The 21,596-nt window shown below is 38.8% G+C and overlaps 1 protein-coding gene and 1 long non-coding RNA gene across 9 annotated transcripts in view; one reads left to right on the top strand and one right to left on the bottom strand.

Annotated features, from left to right (window-relative positions):
* The window catches only part of LOC135226969 (uncharacterized), a 35,590-nt gene extending 35,116 nt beyond the window's left edge, over positions 1–474 (top strand). Inside the window, exon 3 of the long non-coding RNA XR_010317323.1 lies at positions 264–474. This is a non-coding gene — a long non-coding RNA (uncharacterized LOC135226969). The remainder of the gene's footprint in view (positions 1–263) is intronic.
* The window catches only part of LOC135226965 (probable phosphorylase b kinase regulatory subunit alpha), a 349,374-nt gene that overhangs the window by 135,965 nt on the left and 191,813 nt on the right, over positions 1–21,596 (bottom strand). For all 8 annotated transcript variants that reach the window (XM_064266663.1, XM_064266662.1, XM_064266664.1 and 5 more), the window contains one exon: positions 15,799–15,985. In XM_064266663.1, coding sequence (XP_064122733.1) covers positions 15,799–15,985 — 187 coding nt within the window. The remainder of the gene's footprint in view (positions 1–15,798; positions 15,986–21,596) is intronic.

Genomic DNA, 21,596 nt, shown 5'->3' with positions numbered 1-21,596 from the left:
GAGAGAGAGAGAGAGAGAGAGAGAGAGAGAGAGAGGTATTTTTCATGTTACTTAAATTTTACCATCTTTGAAATTCATTGATATTAAAAGTCTTTATTAACAAGTCAACATAATGTATATTACATGATTCTATTGTTGTACCCAAGTGTCATGTTATACCTTGGAAAAGCACTTTCACTTTGAAAAAACAAATCTACTTAATGTCCTTAAAACACATTTATAATTTGCATATTTATTAAACTATAAAATAATTTTATTTTCAGGATGTGAGACTTGCTGTAAAAGAACTGCCACTGGGAACAGTATGATCACACATTTCCTAACAGAAATCTCCAATTCCGGAATGGACTTCATCAACAAAACTGTCATGGCTGGCCGCTCTAAACTTTCCAGGCTCATTTACGTTAAGCCGTACTCCCCATCAAACTCTGACAATGAAAGTGAAAATGAAACCGTGAACATAACAAAAATCAAGAACGAAAAAAATTCACAGTTAAATGACAACCCTGTCATAAGTACTGATAATACTATAAGTGAAAAACCTAAACCAGACATGATAAGAACGAGATCTCTGGAGAACCTACCAGAAAACACAATAATACATAAAGGACTTGGGAGAACGAGATCTTTTGACAGAAAAAGATCCACATTAGCCACTCCCGAGCTAGTACCAGTGTTTAATTCTTCAAATATAAAATTTCAAGATTCACCAGTTAAGCTTAAAAGAAAATGGCTTTAATGTTTCCCATAAAGGATATCTGACATTTATATAAAACTTAAAATTGCATCTGCAATTCAAATTACCAGTTTATGTCTTCACATTTTTGATGAAGTTGGTTAATACTGTAATGTAATATGCACATCAATAAATGTATGTAGCTTATATTATTTCATCCTGCTGACCTAATATCAGTTGTGCTGCTGCAAAGTAATAAAAAAAATGCTGCAACAATGTATCAAATATGTGAACCTTCCCCTTGAGATCACAAATGCTGCGGCTTCCTCAGAGGATGGTAGTAAGTCTAATATATATGTCAATATGTCTAACACTGAAGTATTTAATTTTAACTAGAAATATCAACAACACTACCACTAAAGATATGTTTCCAACTAAAAGAAAAACCTAAATATAGTATAAACAATCACTCTCAATAGAGAAAAAGGAGCACAGGTAAAACTATTACTGCTAATGTTTTAAAGGCTTAAAGAGAGTAACCAGATTCGCTGAACATCAGCACCAATATTCAGTAAATGTAGCTCATTATCAAACTTCTGTTTCAGAGGTCCTTTACTCCTCGTGTTGTTGGACTGTGGAAAAGTCTCTCTGAAGATGTTGTGCAATTGGAACTTCAGAAGTTAAAGCAAAGATATAATACACTACTACCCATACAATTCTCCTTGTATTTCAATAATATCTACTTCCATTTTTATTTATTTATTTATTATCTATTAATTTATGTTTTCCTAATAACTAATCTCTTCTGTTACTTCTTTCAAATGAACATCATATACTTTGGAAGCTTAAATTTAAAGTCAATGGCCACTGTGTTCTTGTTCCATATGAAATGGGTTCATCCTCTGATATCAATAATAATAATTATGAGCAACAGAATTAGGGGACACAAAAAATTCATTTTGTTTGCCGTAACAGGGTCAGGTATCTCTGCAAGTCTTCTATTTCTTACAACAGCATAAAGGTGGGAGAATTGTTTCAACAATTCCAAACTGTCCTCCATTAACTATTACTGTGCAATAATTATCATCATCCCAACCTCCTAATTATGTGTTCATTATAATAGTTGCTAGACTGATTCCTAAGGAATCTGATCCTCATCGGGAACAGCTAAACAAGCACTATAGCGCTTGTATGGTTGTTCCTGATGATATTCATTATAATTTTTACTGTATACTTTGATCATTATTAGGTATGCTTTCTTGACTAATTATGACCAAAAGGATGGAAGGCAAATAAACATTAATTTGGAAATGCAGTTAAGCATAGTGTAAAATAAAAGTTGACACTGATATAATTTATTTTGTGCTAGATGTAAGTGAACAAATTTGAAGGCTCTGAAAAAAAAAACTGAATGCAGTATTGCAAAGTATGATGCTGATTATTATTATTATTGCTCTCCAGAGCAATGAATTACAATTTTTAACTCTTGTTTGGCTGGTTGTAAGGATTTGTCCAACATAAAAATGATCTTTTATTCAATTAAAAAAAGGAAATCTTAAAAGCTCTAATGACAGGATAAACTGAAAAAGATGAAGATCTGGACAAAATTTCCTTAATTGTTTTGTTATCAAAACTTGACATTTTCCTACAGCTGAAGTTTAGATATTCACATAAAATATGTTTAATTGTTAAGTTTAAATTTAATTAACAGTGCTGACCAGTATGTTCAGAATACAGTGATTGGATCAAATAGGTTATTCATCCAATATCGATGAGTTAAACCAGTATGACAAATTACTCTTCAATATGGTTCTCTTTTTGGTACTATAAGGAATGCCCTAATGACTGTCAATTCATAAAGCCTGTCATTTACTTCTTGAGTTGAGAAGTTTTACAGATGTTAAATACTGTAGTCAGTGACAAGGTCTCCTAAATTTAATCTGGTCATAGTCACTGTGACTTTTATTTCCCTCAATGCTCACATGAGCAGAGACCCAGCAGATTTCAACAACTACAACAGCTTCATGTAATTTGTGGATGGAAAGCTTCAACTCTGGTAAGAACATTTTTAGGACAAAAATTTTGAACAACTGATACATCATTCTAGTCACTGAAAATTACAAAATACAATCAGGGGCTGCTTTGAAAATAGCAGCACTGTCAAATAACAAGATTTTTTATTCTTTTTTTTATTTTACATGATGTAGCACCAAATCTTGTAAGTGATGGAGATTTTCATGCATCAGTATAATTGCATAGTGTTAACCTTTGTATCTGAGTGTTCTACTCTGCATAGTTTAAGATGTCAACATATATGCATTAGCATCATTCTAACCCTGATATTTAATGATTCGCTGGGGTAAACTCTTAACAACATTCAAGGATGAAGGCTGGCTATTTTTGAAGAATGTCTCCAGTCAAATAATCTTTTTTGTTAGAGAATCATTTGCTTGCACCTTTTCTGAACTTTCCACAATTACCAGGTCATGATGTTAACATTGGGAGGTTTCACTGTTTTCATCAAGCTATGTTGTATTCTTGGACAATTTCAAAGCATAAGTGCAGATTCTCAAGCTCTTAAATGTCAAATTAGATGATGACTTGAATACTCTACTTCTGTAGACTATTACTGTAGTATGATTCTCTTTTATAGCAAGAGTAGAGATGATTCAACAACCTCGTTAGTTTATGCTTTGGCTACTGATTATATGACTATTCTTCACGGTTAGTTTAAAATTTAATTCTATTTCCATTTTATTCTTTTATAGAACATAACTGCCGAGTCTGCTGAGAACTGCTAGGCTAGCTTTCCCAATCTTTTATAACCTAGGTTAGGCCCTGGCAAACCGGGGATTTCAAAATACTAATCTATAAATACATTAACAATGTCACAAATTTATGCATCATTCTGTACCTTTCAATAATAAAGTTGGAAGCAAAACATCAAAAAAGAGAGTATGTTTCTGGCTATGCTAAGCTAGCAAATTTGGATGAAAACAATTGAAAAATTATTCTATTATCTTAAAATTAACTTTTATATCTTTTAACAACTAAATATGTAGTGCTTAAATTGCATATATTAACATATTTATGTGTATCCTAATGTTTAAAATGTTTAATACATTCAATAATATTTTTCACTGGTAGGGGAGCAATGGGTATTTAATTTAAAAAAAAGTTTTCAAATTATTACATACTTTATAGTACTTATGCTGGCCGGCTAATGCCATTCTTTAAGGACAAGACTTTGATATTCATACCACTTAATAAGGTGACTTGGGACATCTCCAAACCGCATATGATTTTTGCCTCTGACCTTTGGTTTTGTGACGCCAGGGCGATTTATCCCGAAAATAACCATTTTTCAAATTCTATCTCCTCCCTTTATATTTAAAATTAAGACCTGGGATTATTACCATATATAGACCTGATGTAGACCTCCAATCAAATGAGGAGTTTTTTTTTCTAAAAAGTCATTTTTTTGCTAGATATGAATTTTTCATTATGGTAAAAAAATAAACCCTATAAATTAGGAAAACAAAATTTATAAAAAAAAGACGAAACAAAAATTGGAAAAAAGGGCATCATTTGATTGTTCTATAACATCTTTCTGAGATATATACCAAATTCCAATGTTATAGCTTTAAAACTAAGTGAGAAGATAAGATTTTGAAGGTCAATAACTATAGTTTTGAGATACGGGTGTTCAAAGTTTTTCTTTGTATGCAACTCTTCCTATGCAACTCTCTCTCTCTCCTTCACTTACTCGGCTTATTACAGCGAATTTTCTTCTTCTGTATGTTACCTAGATGTTTTCCTAGTATTTTCTGTTATGGCATGATGAAATTCTAGCCGAAACAAAAATAAACAAACGTAAATGCAAGAGAATGTCAAGAGGTGAAATTCGAAGTTGTACTCTTTTTACAAAGACAATGTTAATAAATCATGATTATTATGAATTTCATATTCCTTTTTGGGTATTAATAAACCAAAACTATGTTATTTATCATAAACTAAGATCCCTTTGCTCAAAGATCGTAGCCTGGGGGACAGTGTGCTTCAGGCAAGACGGGGGCATTTACCTACTACTGTACTCAACCCTCCCTCTCTCTCTCTCTCTTCTCTAACTACGCTAATGTATCACATATATTATGATATTCTGTAGTCATATTAGAGCAAATTTTCTTCGTCTTTATGTTAGCGAGATGTTTTCCTTGTCTTTTCCTCATTGGCATGATGAAATTCTTGCCGAAACATAGATAAGCATATGTAAAAGCAAGCGAATGTCAGAGGTGAACTCGAATGTGTAGACTACTTGAAGTCTGTCCTCACACTGATCATGGTTGAACTTGATACTCCCCTCTGTGGCCCACGGAATCTCTACAGATGCCATTTCTCACAATTTCTTTGACAATAATTATCAAAATTTACCATAACAGAAGAAATATTGCATTTTCTTGTACGGATGAATGTTTTAGGCTTATGAGTTATGTTTACTAATTACCCTGTAACTACGAAAGAAAGAGGAATTTTGACGAAATATTTCGTATACGTATTCTCAATTGCCATAAGAAGCTCCATGAATTTTTTCATGACTTTGCATTTTTCGCCCTATACCCTCATATATATAGGGGTTCTGGCCAGCCCCCTTAAGTAAACAGTATCTTGACCTTTCGGTGAATAATCTACCAGGAATCATACACTAATCCTAATTTGAGAATGAGTGGGCCAAAATTTGGATTACTGAGGGCCAAACTCATAAGGACTTTATAAGTTATTACTCATATAACTTGATAACTTACTGGTAAAATATTTTATTGCTAAAACAAATATTGTGTGTTGTATACTTAGAACAGTTCCTTATGTGACACCATTTGCTGATTTGAAGGTATTTTGATGTCCTTTATGTAATCTTTTGATGTCCTTTATGTAATCTTAAAAAGCAGTATTTTTATAAATACGTATAGGCATATCTCCAACACCAATATTTTGTAGCATTTTCAAAATGTAATTGTTAAATATCAAATAATACAGTACTGTAATTGCTTTTTATTTGTCCATATTTTTTCATATTCAAATATAGTAACTGCTTTTTGCTTTTCCTTAAGTCCATAAGGATGTAAACTATGTATGATAGTAGGTCAGGTGTGGATCTATTCTACTGTAACCTAAACTTTCATGGGGAAAGGTGTTGCAATTTGTGAGTACTAAAGTCTAGCATTCAAAAAATTTTCTCTCACTAAGCAGACAGCTAGTTAAAGAAAGATATTAGCATTATGTAGCACTACTTTGGTCTTTACCTCGTTTCACCACTGGTAATAATAGTATTATTAAACGTTTGGGGAAGACTGTCTTTAAATACAGAATGGTGACAAAATTTGTTAAATAAAAAAAATAAAAAGCTGTAAAATCATATTTCTCTACTGGGAGCAAAACTACAGCAGCTCTTCATGTCTTCACTGGACAAATACGTATACAATCTTTTGCGCTCACAATGCTGGAAACTCCAGAGTTAAACATACATATAACATACAAAAGCAGGATGTAGACAAGTATTTTTTTTTTTGGCTGTGGTTAGAAGTGAATGCTTAAGCAAATATTACATCGGTAATACTATTAAGAAGTGGTTCAATCAGACCATTAACAGTTTAATAGTCCCTTTCACAGGGAATGATGGTTGGACTGATCAAAAAGATTATATATAAGGTACCTAATAATTACAATTTGTTCATATACGGAACAAACCTTCGGTCTTAACATTAGGATTTACTAGCGCCAAGCTGGAAACCATTAGAATTAAAATTACACGTGAGATCCAGGGACTATTGGCATCTATACCAGGTCACGGGGCATGTATACCCAGAATGCCCTCAGCGTCCTGTGACCCATCAGTTATTTTCCTACCGCCTTTAAGATAAGACGTGTTTACTCTCTATCTGATTTAAAGCCGGCTTTCAGTTTGTCCGTTTTTTATCCATTTCATTTTTCATTTTCTTATTACTTAATCTTCTCCGAGTGTGCTCAGTGTGAGTGTGATCGGTAAAAGTGTATAAGTGGTATGATGGAGATTTTCGCCTCAACATCGGGATCGTCTACCGTTTCGAAGAGGAGACAAAGGAAATGCCCCAGAGTCAGTGGCTTTCCATGTTCTAGATTTCTAACTTCGGTGTCAACGAATCCTCATCCAACGTGTAGTAGGTGCAGGGAAAACGTATGTACGATTACTAATCCATGTTCTGTTCGTCGGGGTTGGTCGGTGGAACAGTGGAAAAAGTATGACAAATTTTTAACCAATTTGTATTTTTCATAACTTACAAACCTTCGGTCTTAATATTAGGATAAATACTCAGCGCCAGCTGGAAACCGGTAGTTTAAAATAATTGTGTACGCAAGGGACTATCGGCATCTGTGCTTGGTCACGAGACATGTAGAGCCACCCACATACCCCTCTTTAACTCGTGACCCCGTTAGTTATTTTCTTACCGCCTTTAAGAGAGGACGTGCTTTGCCTTCGTCCTTTTAAAACCGGTTTAGTTTGCCCCCAGTTGTTTTGAATTTGTTGTTTGGAATTCCCGAGCATGTGAACATGAAGCCTTCTCATGCTTCGAGACTTCCTGGATATCACAAGAAGCAGATAAACGCCCGGATATTTTCTTCCAACGATTTTGACGTCGAGGTATTCATCGTGTAGTAAGTCGTAGGTGCAGAAACTCTTAAGGTACAGTTAATTTGTTGCCTGTGCTTTGGATTTTCACATATTCATATGGAATGCCTGTAATCCAAAGCTTGGATGTATCAGGATGTGCTTTGGGAAGTAATTATGACTAATTGTGCTCCTTTCCCTGCAGGGAGAGGTGTGCATCGCCTTCTTGTTTTCGTTCCAGATACGTGGGCAGAGATGATGCAGGTGTGCGGTCGGCGTTAGGCTTATCAGGAGAACCAACCCAAGAAGGACAGTTGGTTTGCTATATGACGTCGAGCTGCCATCCTGGGTTCCACGTGATGGATGTCCCTTTTATCCTGATATGCACGGAATGGCGGTCGGATGCGTCGCCATCTGTAGAGAAGCAGTTAGTGCAACATGGCAGCCTTTAGAGTTAGGTTGGTATGCCTACGAGAATAACAACAACAGCCTTGCACTTCTTGTAGAGTGCTGGCTTCGCATTCGAGATGCTCAGTGACATCATAAACATGGCGCCTGCCATGATGTCACTTCACAGCTGTGGCCTACATGGAGACATGCTTCTACATTTTCACTTCGAGTTACAAGAGTACTTTACAACTATGCTTTCGGATTTGGAGATTTTTTAAACGCACATTGTTTTTGAGAGAAATTACAAGTGTTAGGAGATATAACAGTCACATAGTGGAAAAGACGCAAGTCTTTCCTCTGTATCCTTCCACTTGGGCGTCAACAAGCTTAGGTGACTGGCTTTGATGCAAGTGTTCTCTCCTGCCAATCATTTTTAAATTTCTAATTAAATAACATTGATAAAAACAATCATTCTCTCTCTATTTCTCTCTTTTACTGAGATGAGAGAATTTTTATGGTATGTACATGTATCTGATATGATTTTAAAGGTAGGTTGTTTCTTGTGCTTTGAGGTTAGAAATTTTATGTTAGAAGAAATTGGGAGAAGGATAATATATATGTTTATTTATTATGTAATGATATTTATAAGATTAAATAATAACAACAGATAAAAACAATAATGTAACTATACTAGTTACAAAATTCATGTGTGATATGTATTTTAAATATACAAATAATCCTTCCCTCATCTTTTGTTAACTGTTAAAGAGAAGCTCAGGGCAAAGCTGTCAAATATGTCAATTTAATATGACAAGAAGGGAGAGTGTTGCTGACTAGTGGGTCAAAAGATTCTTGTAATAATTCTCTCTCTCTCTCTCTCTCTCTCTCTCTCTCTCTCTCTCTCTCTCTCTCTCTCTCTCTCTCTCTCTCTCTCTCTTACACGAACACACAAAAACACACACGACAAATCCTACCATGAAAAAAACAAACGTGCTTAGCATAATTGTAATAATTCATAAATAACATCACTCTCTTATGTAAGGACAAACTATCTCTCTCTCTCTCTCTCTCTCTCTCTCTCTCTCTCTCTCTCTCTCTCTCTCTCTCTCATACATCTTTACCCAGACTACTTTAAATTGATCTAATTTAACCTGTACTGTCTATGAACTGTATATATGCTGTTCTAAAGCACACATATAACTACAGGTTGTATTAGTGCAAATAAAAAACAGTTTGTTCATGAAAAGGAATTTCAGAACAAAGAGAAAGAGACAGAAGTTCTTAAAAACTAGGTTGAGAAGACTTCTAGAAATAGATCGGTCAGAAGGTGAGAAAGAGAAAAATAGTATACGTAGTCATCACACACTTCTATATTTTTACATCAACCATTTATTTCTTTTTTAAGGGTGATGTATTAAACTACCTTTTAAATGAAATTATAGTAGCAACTTTAATTTCATTTAAGTTAGTTTAATACTTACGGAGTATGATTAAGGTCATATTTAGTGTTTAAACTATAGAAAATGATATTGTTAAACTACAATAAAGTTTTGTACATACTTACCTGGCAGATATATACTTGGCTATAGTCTCCGACGTTCCCGACAGAATTTCAAATCTCGCGGCACACGCGACAGGTAGGTCAGGTGGTCTACCTTACCCGCCGCTGGGTGGCGATGTACGAACCACTCCCGTTTGCTTGTCGATTTTTCTCTTCCACCTGTCTCCTGAGGGGAGGAGGGCTGGTGGGCCATTAATCGTATATATCTGCCAGGTAAGTATGTACAAAACTTGAATGTAGTTTAACAATATCATTTTTGTACATGAACTTCCCTGACAGATATATACTTAGCTGATTGGCACCCTTGGTGGAGGGTAAGAGACAGCTAAATAATACAGGTAAGACGGGAAACAACTAATGTTGTAGGATATAAAAACCTTGGTTCTCACCTTTTCAGGATGAAGACTTCATAGATACTGTCTCTGAGTCTGCATTGCCTGCAGAGCTACAGCTAGGACGTGACCTGATGCTGAAAGACTCTCGGATCTACCACTGGGATATGTGATCCCCTATTGTGGTAGAATCCAAGACGGATCCTGTTAGAGGGGCCTTGTCCGCTTACCTAACAGATCCTTACCACTACCTCTACAAGGAGCCAAAACCCACCAGACCACCTAACCAATATACAAAGGGTTAATATTACGACAAAAAGAGGTGCCTCCTGCAACCTCTTTCAGACAACCAAAAAACACTAATATAAAATATAGGGTAACATATAAAAAATTTACACAGGATAAGTTTCAGCTCCCTGCCCCAGCACCGAATACGCCGATACGAAAGGACCCAAGGCGAAGCATTTATCATATGTGATTTTTACATCACGTAGGTAGTGGTTTGCGAAAACCGATTGGCATCTCCAAAAAGTCGCCTCCATCAAGTTCCGCACAGACATATTTTTTCTGAATGCAAGCGAAGTTGCGATGGCTCTCACCTCGTGAGCTTTCACTTTCAGTAGTCTAAAATGTTCTTCCTTACAGGCAACATGTGCCTCTGTAATAAGGCTTCTCAGAAAAAAGGAAAGAGCATTCTTTACGGAACACCAAAGCACATCTTGATTCGCCTTAAGTTGTTCCTTCCTCTTAAGGAAATACTTCATAATTCTCATAGGGCAAAGAGTTCTTTCAGGCTCTCCCTACTAGCCAAAAGATAAACTACGAACTTCAAAGCTCCTGGGCCAAGGGCGTGATGGTTTTCATTCTTTGCAAGGAAAACTTGGAAGAAACGAACACACCATCGAATCTTCCTTAAACCTTACATTGCCCTCAATAGCTTGGAGCTCACTCACTCTCTTAGCTGTAGCTAGGGCCAAAAGGAGATATCCTTCTTCGTCAGATCCTTGAAAGAGGCTAAGCCACGAGGTTCGAATCTAGACGATCCAAGGAATTGTAGAACTACGTCTAGATTCCAGTTCGGTACTACATGAGGACGCTTAATGGTTTCAAATGATCTAATAAGATCATGCAGGTCCTTATCATCGGATATATTTAAGCCTCTATGCCGAAATACCGCCGCCAACATACTGCGGTATCCCTTCATAGTTGACACAACAAGATGACATTCTTCTTTGAGGAAAATAAGGAAATCCGCAATTTGGGTCACAGAGGTACTGGAAGAGGAAATGTTCTTCCTCTTGCACCAACGTCTGAAGACATCCCACTTTGACTGGTATACACACAAGGTGGAAGGTCTCCTCGCTCTTGCGATTGCTTTAGCAGCTGTTGCTGAAAAGCCTTTCGCTCTGACCAAACTTTGGACAGTCTGAAGCCAGTCAGACTGAGAGTGAGGAGATTTTTGTGGTACCTGTCAAAGTGGGGTTGTCTGAGTAGATCGCTCCTTAGCGGGAGCGATCTTGGAAGGTCCACCAACCATTCCAGTACCTCTGTGAACCATTCTTGAGCCGGCCAAAAGGGAGCGATTAAGGTCATTCTCGTTGAATCAGACTCTACGAACCTCTTGATGGTTAGCCCCAGGATCTTGAAGGGGGGAAACGCGTAGACGTCGAGTTCCGATCCAGTACTAGAAGAAGAGCATCTATTGCTAATGCCTCTGGATCCGATATCGGAGAGCAGTAAGGAGCCAGCCTCTTGTTCTTTGACGTGGCAAAGAGTCCCCCCCGTATATGTGGCCTGCCCCATAACTTCCACAGGCTCTGGCATACATCCAGATGAAGGGTCCACTCTGTGGGAAGGACCTGATCTTTCCTGCTGAGGAGATCTGCTCTTACATTCCTTTCTCCCTGCACGAACCTGGTGAGAAGCTTGATTCCTCTTTCTTCTGCCCACAGAAGAAGGTCTCTTGCTGTCTCGTACAGGGAGAAGGTAATGCGTCCCCCCGTTTCCTGATATATGCCAGAGCTGTAGTTATTTTCCGCGTTGACCTGCACTACCGATCTTCTGACTTTGGGCTCGAAAGCCTTCAGAGCCAAACCACACAGCCATCAACTCCTTTCTGTTGATGTGCCAGGCTACCTGGTCCCCACCCAGGTACTGACACTTCGCTGGTTCCCAGAGTTGACCCCCCATCCCGTGTCCGACGCGTCGGAGAACAACACCAGGTTGGGGGGTCTGGGATTGAAGAGACAGTCCCTTCGCAAAGAGGTTGGGATCTGTCCACCATAAGAGATGTTTCTTGACGTCCTGGGATAACGACAGGGAGAAACGTCAAATCCTGAGAACGACGACTCCAATTCGATGAAGAAGAATTGGAGCGGTCTCAGGTGCAACCTTCCTAGGAAACGAATTGCTCCAGCAGGAGAGCGTCCCCAGCAGACTCATCCACTCCCTCACTGTGCATACTTCTTTCCCTAAGAAGGTTGTTACTCTCTCGAATCCTCGGGCTATCCTTTCCTGAGAGGGAAAAGCCCGAAAACTCAGAGAGTTCATCTGTATCCCGAGATACACACACTCTTGCTCGAGAATTAGTGACGACTTCTTGAAATTGACGAGAAGTCCCAACGCCTTTGTCAATTCTAGAGTTACTTGTAAGTCCTTCAAACAACGATCTTCTGAATTGGCCCTTATTAGCCAATCGTCGAGGTACACGGATATCCTCACCCCTTTCAAATGAAGCCATTGAGCCACATTCCTCAAATCCCCGTGAACACTTGAGGGCCGTCGAGAGGCCGAAACACAGAGCCCTGAACTGAAAAATTTTCCCCCCCATCATGAATCTGAGAAACTTCCTCGATGAAGGATGGATCGGTACGTGGAAGTAAGCGTCCTGTAAATCCAAGGAAACCATCCAGTCCCCTGGACGAAGTGCTGCCAGCACTGATGAAGGCGTTTCCATCGTGAACTTCTTCTTTTCTACGAAGAAGTTCAGGGCACTTACGTCCAACACCGGTCTCCATCCCCCTGAGGACTTCGGAACTAGAAAAAGGCGGTTGTAGAAGCCCGATGAATGATGGTCTGTCACTAGTTCGATAGCCCCCTTCTCCAGCATCTGATCTACTGCTAGATGGAGAGCTTGATTCATGATGGGGTCTCTGTACCTGGCCGTCAGTTCCCTTGGGATGGTCGTCAAGGGAGGTCTTTCGACGAAAGGGATGAGGTAACCTCTCCTCAAAATAGAAAGTGTCCAAGGATCCGCCCCTTTCTGGGCCCAGACTTCTGCAAACTCTAAGAGTCTGGCGCCCACCGTTGTTTGAAGGACTTGCAAGTTATTTGGGGGCTTTAACAGACTTGGCGAAAGTCTTACCCCTTCTTGAAGGTCTACGACCTCTAAACGTAGAGGTTCTTGATGAAGACACCCCTCGAAAGGGTTCTCGAACACTTGCTTTTTCCTTCTTAGCCTTGGTAGGGAAGGAAGGGCGAGGTTTTCTTGCCGACTGTGCCAAAAGGTCCTGGGTGGAATCTCAGCCGAAGGAGAGGTAGGGCTCCTACTCCGAGAATCCTCGGAAACATCCACAGGGCGCTTACGAGGAGGCGAGCGCCTACTAGACTCTTTGCGTCTATCCTGAGGCGAGCGGCTGCCAGGAGAAGAGCGCCTATCGGGAGCAGAGTGCTTGCGCGGCTCTCCATACCTGTCCAGTTGCGTACGATCAACGGAAGTTCGACTGGAAGGAGAAATGCGCCTACTAGGAGAAGGCTGCTTGCGAGACTCTTGACGTCTAACAAGAGGGTAACATTCAGGAGAAGGGCGCTTCAAAGCTAACGAGCGCCTACCTGGAGAAGGGCACTTCCGAGATTCCTGGTGCCTACCAAGAGACAAACGGTCAGGAGTAGTGCGCCTAGAAGCGGGAGAGCGCCTACACGGAGAAGGGCGCTTGAAAAACTCTTGTTGTCTGCCCCGAGGAGAATAATCAGGAGTATGACGCCTTAAAAGAGACGAGCGCCTACTAGGAGATCGATGTGCAGTAGGCTCTTGGCGCCTACCTTGCGGGGAGCAGCTAACAGCAGGTCGTCTATCATGCACACGACTCCTACCAGACTCCTGACGCCTGTCAGGAGAGAAGTCACGATCCGACACTCGAGGAGAGTGACATCTGGAAGAAGAACGCCTACTTGTATAAGGGCGCCTTCTAGGATCTTGAGGCTGCTGAGGAGAAGTCTCAAGCGAGGGAGTTGAAGAAATAGCGTGATGAGCAGGTGCAGTGCGCTTACCGGAAGCGGGAATCCAATCTGGAGAAAAAACTTCTTTCTCCATAGAGCGTCCTACCGATGTTTGGCGCCTTGAAGTCGAAAGAGAGCAGGAGAGCGAGGGCGCTCACGTGAGCCGCTACCTTCATACGAAACCTCCCCATATGAAGGAGAACGCCTAAAAAGAGGAGAACGATCCTCTGAAGAGCGGCGCCTAGATCTCTTGATCGGAAGAGAAACGTCCTTCTTCCTACGTGAATCTAATGCTAGAGAGTCTGCTAGCGCCAGGGATCTGAGCTTGAAGTACCCGCGAGTACTCTCGTAGGGAATCTTGTTGTTCTTTTCCTCGAAGCAGCGCCGAGCATGAGCGAGAAGAAGAACGATCACAGGATTTCTTGGGTTTCTTCGCCTCAATCGACGATTCTTCCGGGAAAACCTCCGGACTAGAAGCCAAAGGACTGCAGGGAGCCTTCCAAGCCCTCTTCAACGGGCGCAACGCATCCGGGGAGTTCCAACCTCTCTTCGAGAGAGAGACGAAGAGGAGAAGCATTGGCGTAGGAGCTCCTTCTTGTAGCGATCCGAGGCAGCCTGGGAGCGTACTTCAGGATCTGCCGATGGGGAACGCCTGACCGGTGGGGGTCTCCCCTAGCCCTCTTGCGGCTTTCGACTTTCCTACTCTGGAACTGGGAGTCTGGAAGAGGTCTAGGCCTAGAGGCACTAAGGAGCCGGTCAGACGCACCCTCCACAACACTGGGGACACTGCACTGATCACTAACACTCTCCTTACCTTCCAACTGACGAATCTTCTGATCCATAGAAAGAATCGTGGCATCTCAGAGCTGCCGCCTCCGAAGGCGAATCTTCGGCTTCGGTGCGGGGAGCAGGGGCTGCAACTTTGGGAAGAAGGTTCTAATTCTACGTTAGTATTAGGATCCACATTCAACTCACTCATTCTAGATCTACTAGAACTTCTAGAGGAAGCCTTATGCACTCTATCACGTTCCAACTTCCTAACATAAGAAGAGAGAGCCTTATATTCTTCTTCATTCAATCCCTTACATTCACTACAAGGGTTAGCAAAAGAACATTCATTCCCCTGCATTTCATGCAAACCGTGTGAGGGTCTACCGAAGCTTTCGGCAACCTCACCTTACATCCTTCATTCACGCAAACCCTAAACAAAACCGAAGTTTTAACTACTGAATCTAGGTCAGACATCGTTAAAGAAAATCAAAATCAAACCGGTCCCACAATCAGCGTATGCCAAGCCAAACAAAGCGAATACGTCACCAAAAGAAGTCCAATTAACTCCAGGCAAGCGAGAATCGAAAAACTATCGAGAGGAACCGACAACAGTTTGTTATCGTTCCCAAAACAAAAAGAGAAAATCTGACAAGCAAACGGGAGTGGTTCGTACATCCGCCACCCAGCGGCGGGTAAGGTAGACCACCTGACCTACCTGTCGCGTGTGCCGCGAGATTTGAAATTCTGTCGGGAACGTCGGAGACTATAGCTAAGTATATATCTGTCAGGGAAGTTCATGTACAAAATAAACATTTATTAGCATTTTCAGAGACTGTGCCAAACTTACATGAAAATTTGCCTTATGTGAGGGGGTAGGGAACCTAACCTAAGTTCTGGGTATGACTACAATTTAAAACCTACATAAAAATAAATAAATATACATATGTTGTAGTTCTAAACTAACAATAATTTTCATGATTATCTCTTCAATGACCCAACTGATATGTCTCAACTGGACTTGAAAGCCTTGCTTCAGGACTAAAAAACTAAAAAGCACACATCATACAAATTGGAGCCCAAAAACCATTAATGACACAGTGGCACTTTTGAGTAAACATCTAATCACATAATCTTTTACCGAGACACTGGGATGTATAACCTACCTTATATAACAGCAGTAGAGTAAAACAAAAACAAAATTACTGACCTGTGTCTGACCATTGTCTCCCACAGATCCTCCCTTTCAGGGGAAGGTGATCGAGACCGTGATGTGAGAGGAGGAGTTGTGCGTGTTGGGGTTGTTGGGCAAGAGACTTCCAAGCTGGGAGGGCCAAGTTCGTAAGTAGGGGATGTAACAGTGGATCCTCGTCGAGATGACAACTGAGAAGGTACTTCTGCACCAAAAGAGAATAAAAAATGACAGTAGAAATTTTAAAAACAAACATGGAGAGAGCAACTTCTAGCTACACAATATAAATGGGATTTTATTTTGAAGGACATACAAAAATAGACACTGTCCCATATAATCAAATGAAAATATATAAAAAATGTTTACAGATTATCAGTTCTAACATTATTTAAAAACCATCTATCTGTTAACTGTAAATTAGTTAAAAGCTAATTAATATCATACTTTGCTGTTCTACAGTTACTGTCATAAGCCTCCACAAAATAATAAGGCTTCCAATTAAAAAATATCTTGCACTAATCTAGAGAAAGAAAACTTCATGAAGCACCACATCTACACTACAAAACCTGAGTAACTCACAAGCTATGACAAAATCAATTACCCACAAACAAATGTAACTTTACAAAAATTGCTTGCTATAAGCAAGACAAGAGAAAGAAGAAGAGTACTGTTTACACAGTCATCCACAGGATATTTCCTGCAAGTCAAGCATAATTTTACCAATATTAAAAATCATGTCTCCAGGTAATTAAATCATTCCGGCATTTTTTACTTGTGATGTGATTTCAATATAAACATTTAAAATGAATTACGTACAAAAACTGGAGAACCTTGGGAAAAATAAGAGCACCTCATATAGTATTACCTACAGGTTTATGCATAATACTACGTAATACTGTACATGGATGGCAACTAAAAAGAAATAGTCATCATAATTGCAAATAGCACACATAGGGAAGAGTGAAAGCCTACATAAATTTGGAATCCTAACAGACAACAGTTCACATCTTGAAATTCTCTAAATGTCTAGCAGTAAACATAAATATAGTACGTAATTCATAAACCAGCCAAAATCAATATGAATTTTGATTTTTGCATGTTCCTAGTAACACACCAGTGAGCAGTCTGGTATAGAACCCTTATCAAAATGTGCAAATGAAAATGAAAAAAAAACCATGGTTTAATACCATGATGTCACCTTACACAACTGTATCTTCAAACTTATACTTTAACCCTAATACTGTTATTCATTTGCCATAAGAGCAATGGGACAACTTAAGCTGTGTTAACATACTTTGATTATCAAAATACGTAACATGTTAAGTGACAAAGAATTCTGGCACTATCTCATGAAGAGGTACTTGATAAGACTCTTCAGTAACTAAGCATGGTGGGGTTTTGATCTTGTCAGTATGTATCCTAGAATACAAAAGCATTTTGGACAGGTAATGTTGAAGAGCAAAAAAAATCAGGAACCCATTAGGCATTTATACTAAACAAAAGTAGTAGTAATTGTAGAAATAGCAATGTCAGTAGTATTGAGTAATCTGTACACAAAGATGCAGTAATTTAGGTAATCTATTACTTTATATACACAGGTAAATTCCTAAATAAACAGAGCAAACAAATTACATGCACACTTCATCAACATCATGTAAAGGCTATCATCACACATTCAAATGCTAGTAAACTGTTGAGTTGTATATGAAAAGGTAACCTACAAGGGTACTTCCACACACTGTTTAACATTCAAAATATAACTCCCATGCTTTGTGGGAACACTATTTGCGACAACTAAAAATGGAAATAATATCACTTATTTTGACAAAGTTCTCTAATTTTTCAATATGAATGTTCATGAGAAAGCAATGATGGTCTCATCCAACGTACAAAAATGGCAAATTTTTGGCATGAGATAACAGTGTACTAAAATGTTTTGAGAACATATCTTGTTAATAAAGGAGAGATTTTTGTGTTTAACAGCATTTGATGATGAAATACCAAACTCTAGGAGTGTAAATCCTAACCTTCAGGGATCACCTCTGTACAAGAAGATTTAAAAATAAATATGTTGATTACTGTATATTCCTCTGTAACCCCTGCAATCTACTTAATACATTTTTCATATCCAGATATTCACTATTCTAAATGATCAAATTGTGTGTTTTAATACAGCTACCATTAATATACATTACTACATATTGTGATTACAAGTCATTCCTGAAATGAACTGAACTCAACCTTAACCACCTGACTTTACAAAGCAAACCTGCTCCCTAACCCCACCACTTGAATAACATCCCTACAACCGCAGGGGAGAATATTTATAAGCCTGAGAAAATAAATACTATAAAAACACTCACCACATCAAACCCATCCCTAGCAAAAGATTCAATTTCATCTGCAATTTCCCATTTGGAAATAATCAAAACCTAACTGACAATGTTTCATTTTTAAAGGCAATTTTAGTCTCCAATCTGGCATAAAATTTCAAAAATATTTAGAATCTGAACAGAGAAAACAAGAAGCATTTCCCAGAATTAGTTTATCCTAACAATGCTGGACTAACATGATGCAGAATGCATTAAAAATTCTTATGAAAATTTGTCATTTTGCACACAAACTACACTCTAAGACACCACCCTACCAGAATATTGATAATTTAGCTGGAATCTAATTTTCAAGATACTGACATAACAAGTATAAAAAAATAAAGGAAAAAAACTTGTAAAATCAAGTATCTTGATGAGAAAAAAATGAGTGACACCAAGCTTAACACGTAAAAAATGCACCAAGGTTTCCTTGCCACAATTGGGTTTTCCAGCATATAAAGCCGCAGTATCAGTCTTGTTGTTAAGTATATCTTAGTTTTACCAGACCACTGAGCTGATTAACAGCTCTCCTAGGGCTGGCCCAAAGGATTAGATATTTTTACGTGGCTAGGAACCAATTAGTTATCTAGCAACAGACCTACAGCTTACTGTGGGATACGAACCACATTATATCGAGAAATAAATTTCTAACACCAGAAATAAATTCCTCTGGATCTGCTTTGGCTGAGCCAAGAATTGAACTTTGGACCTCCGAATAGGTAGCCGAGCGCGAAATCCACTTGTTCAATGAGGAACTACAATCTTGTTGTAACTGTCTTCGTTTGACATTATTAAGAGCCTCTCAATGTCCTTCAGTAAGAAACTCAGCTACAACTGGCCAAAGTTCAGTTGCTTCCCAGATGCAGTCAAGTATAGGTGCATCAGTGACCCACCTGGATTTGGAATCAGCAGTGCCAGATGCAAGATCCATGGCTAACCTTACATAACTAAAAAGCTGCTGAGGCAAGAGGGCTGCAATTTGGTATGTTTAATGATTGAAGGGTGGATGGTCAACATTCCAATTTCCAACCCTCTAGCCTCCGTAGCTTTTAAGATCTGAGGGCGGACAGAAAAAGTGCATATCCAGACAGACAGCCATCTGAATATAGTTTTCTTTTATGGAAAACAAAAAATCCACTACAAATACCTTAAACAACTACAGCAAAGCAGAATAAAATAAATAAGATTTGTATATATTACATTTACAACTCTATGATCAAGAATTTAGAACTAATGCATGAATTTCAAACTTGATTACCTACAAAGCAAAACTACTATAATCATGAAAAATAAGAATGAACCCCATGGATCTGCAATCTTCATATCAATGTGTTAAGAACAGAACCCAGGGTGCCTTATCTTGAAGACCAGAGGCAGCTAGGACAAAAAGATTACAAGTCCTTCCCACACTATTGCCAGATGTATCTTGTTATTGAAGCCACCCTCCTCTGTGACTTGACATCAGCATTACACTTAACACTTGCAACAAACTTTTCCCCATATGGACAAATCTCTTCCTTTTCCTTCCTGGCTCTCCATTACAATACCACAATACCAGGCCCTTTTCCTTTCTGCAATTTCAGCTTTTCTTTCTCACCTTCACTGAGTGAACCAAGGCTCATTACTATAAAATTTCTGTCACAACTATGCACTCTAAAGCTTAAGCAGTTTCAATTCTGCCTTGTAGTTCTACTTTCCCATAATCCCCAACTTCATGTTTCCAGATAAATCGGTACTAAGAGCAAGAGTTGTGCCAACATAAAGCAAACCTTGTGTATTGGGGTTTTGTGATCTGTAAAGGCCTGGTGTGGGTCTGAAAGTGGGGCAGAAAGATGATCCTTAACTGCTGGTAAACAGAGGGTCAGTGAAAGAATTACTGTTAGTTTATATGGCAGTAGAACTAAGTTTCACGCTAGTCATTTTTGCTGGACATTGAAGTACAGAGATCCATAAAACAAGATCAATTCTCATGAAAACTGTAATGTCTACAGTTCATGAGGCTCCTTATGCAGACACAATTTTGAATCTTTTATTCTTTTAAAATAAAGGAACTAGAGTCTTGAAATTAGACATTTTGCAATAATAAAGTTGAGTGGCAGGATTCTTGGGAGAAAGTTCAGGATTAAGACTTGGTTAGGGTTTACTTTACACAAAATCAGTGCCTTTACATAGCCTATTTATGTATTTATGTAGTCCCAAGACTTTCCATTCCAAGGAGAAGAAAAGAAGACTTTCCATTCCAAGTAGAAGAAAAGAAGACTTACTATTCCACTTGGACTGGCATGTGCACATACAGCTTTCCCTGGTGCCTCGTGGCAAAATGGATTACTGTGTCAGCTGATTTACTGTCTACAATTATCCCCAAGCTTTGGATTGCCTTGCATCCCTTATTATTTATTCATTTCCTTGTTTTAACAACAGCTTTCTTTGGCTATCATAAGCATTTTAAGATTTAGTGAAAACATTGAGGCTTGAGATTTATACTGCAATGCAGTTCAGAGATTCTCTGTAAAATATCCCTTCCCTGCTTCAGTCAGAGCACTTTTACATTTCCATTGTACTTATACCAAGAACATATGCATTTTTTATGTTTTTCCTTGCTTTCTTGATGAGGTACTGATATTTACTCAATGCCAGTAGCCTGCTAGTTTAAGTTTCCATGTTGTTTTCAAGTTATTTCTTGTTAGTGTAAGTGTTTATCAGTGTTTCCCAAACATTTGGTGAAGTAAGTGGATTTTTTGTCTCACTTTAATTGTTTACATTGTCAAAGCAATTGTTTACTTTGTGTACTTTTACGTACTATACTTGTTCCTAACTTACATTTCACCTTATTGCAAATATTTTTGTGCCTTGTTTTTTTCTTTTTAGTTTACTAGAAAATGTATTCTACAGGATTATTCTGTGAAATATTCTGCGAAATATTCTGCATTTTTGTACACTGCTTACTTTCTGTTATTGCAGGACCATAATGCCCGTGTAGCTGTATACTTTTGGCCTGTAAGCTCAGTTTTGTCATTTTGACAGACCCACCCCCACCATGGGTTCAATTGCAATTTGTCAAAATTGGTCTCCAGTTCAACAGAATATCTAAACTGATCTACTACTCAATTTAATTTTCACTTTAACATATAATGTTAATGTTACATGATATACTCTACTACATCCAAAGATGAAGTGCTTCTCTGGCCTTTGAGTCGTTCAGAGTTTCCAATGTGGCAATGAGCTCTACTTCACTGATGGTTGAATTAAAAGTAATCGAGGAGAAAAAGTCTTGTAGTGGCTCCACTTTGTTTTCAGATGCCTTCTCTGTACTGTCTAATGCCAATCCTGCTGACCCCTTCCCAAGTCACTCCTGCACCCATTCTGCTTCTCTACTGTCAAATCATTTCCTAAAAGGTGCTCTTTCCTTTGTCTCCAACCAGACAGAGGCTCAAGTGCCTGGCC

The sequence above is a fragment of the Macrobrachium nipponense genome, chromosome 15 (genome assembly GCF_015104395.2).
Source record: "Macrobrachium nipponense isolate FS-2020 chromosome 15, ASM1510439v2, whole genome shotgun sequence".
Lineage (NCBI taxonomy): Eukaryota > Metazoa > Arthropoda > Malacostraca > Decapoda > Palaemonidae > Macrobrachium > Macrobrachium nipponense.
This window is presented reverse-complemented; position numbering and strand designations above follow the sequence as displayed.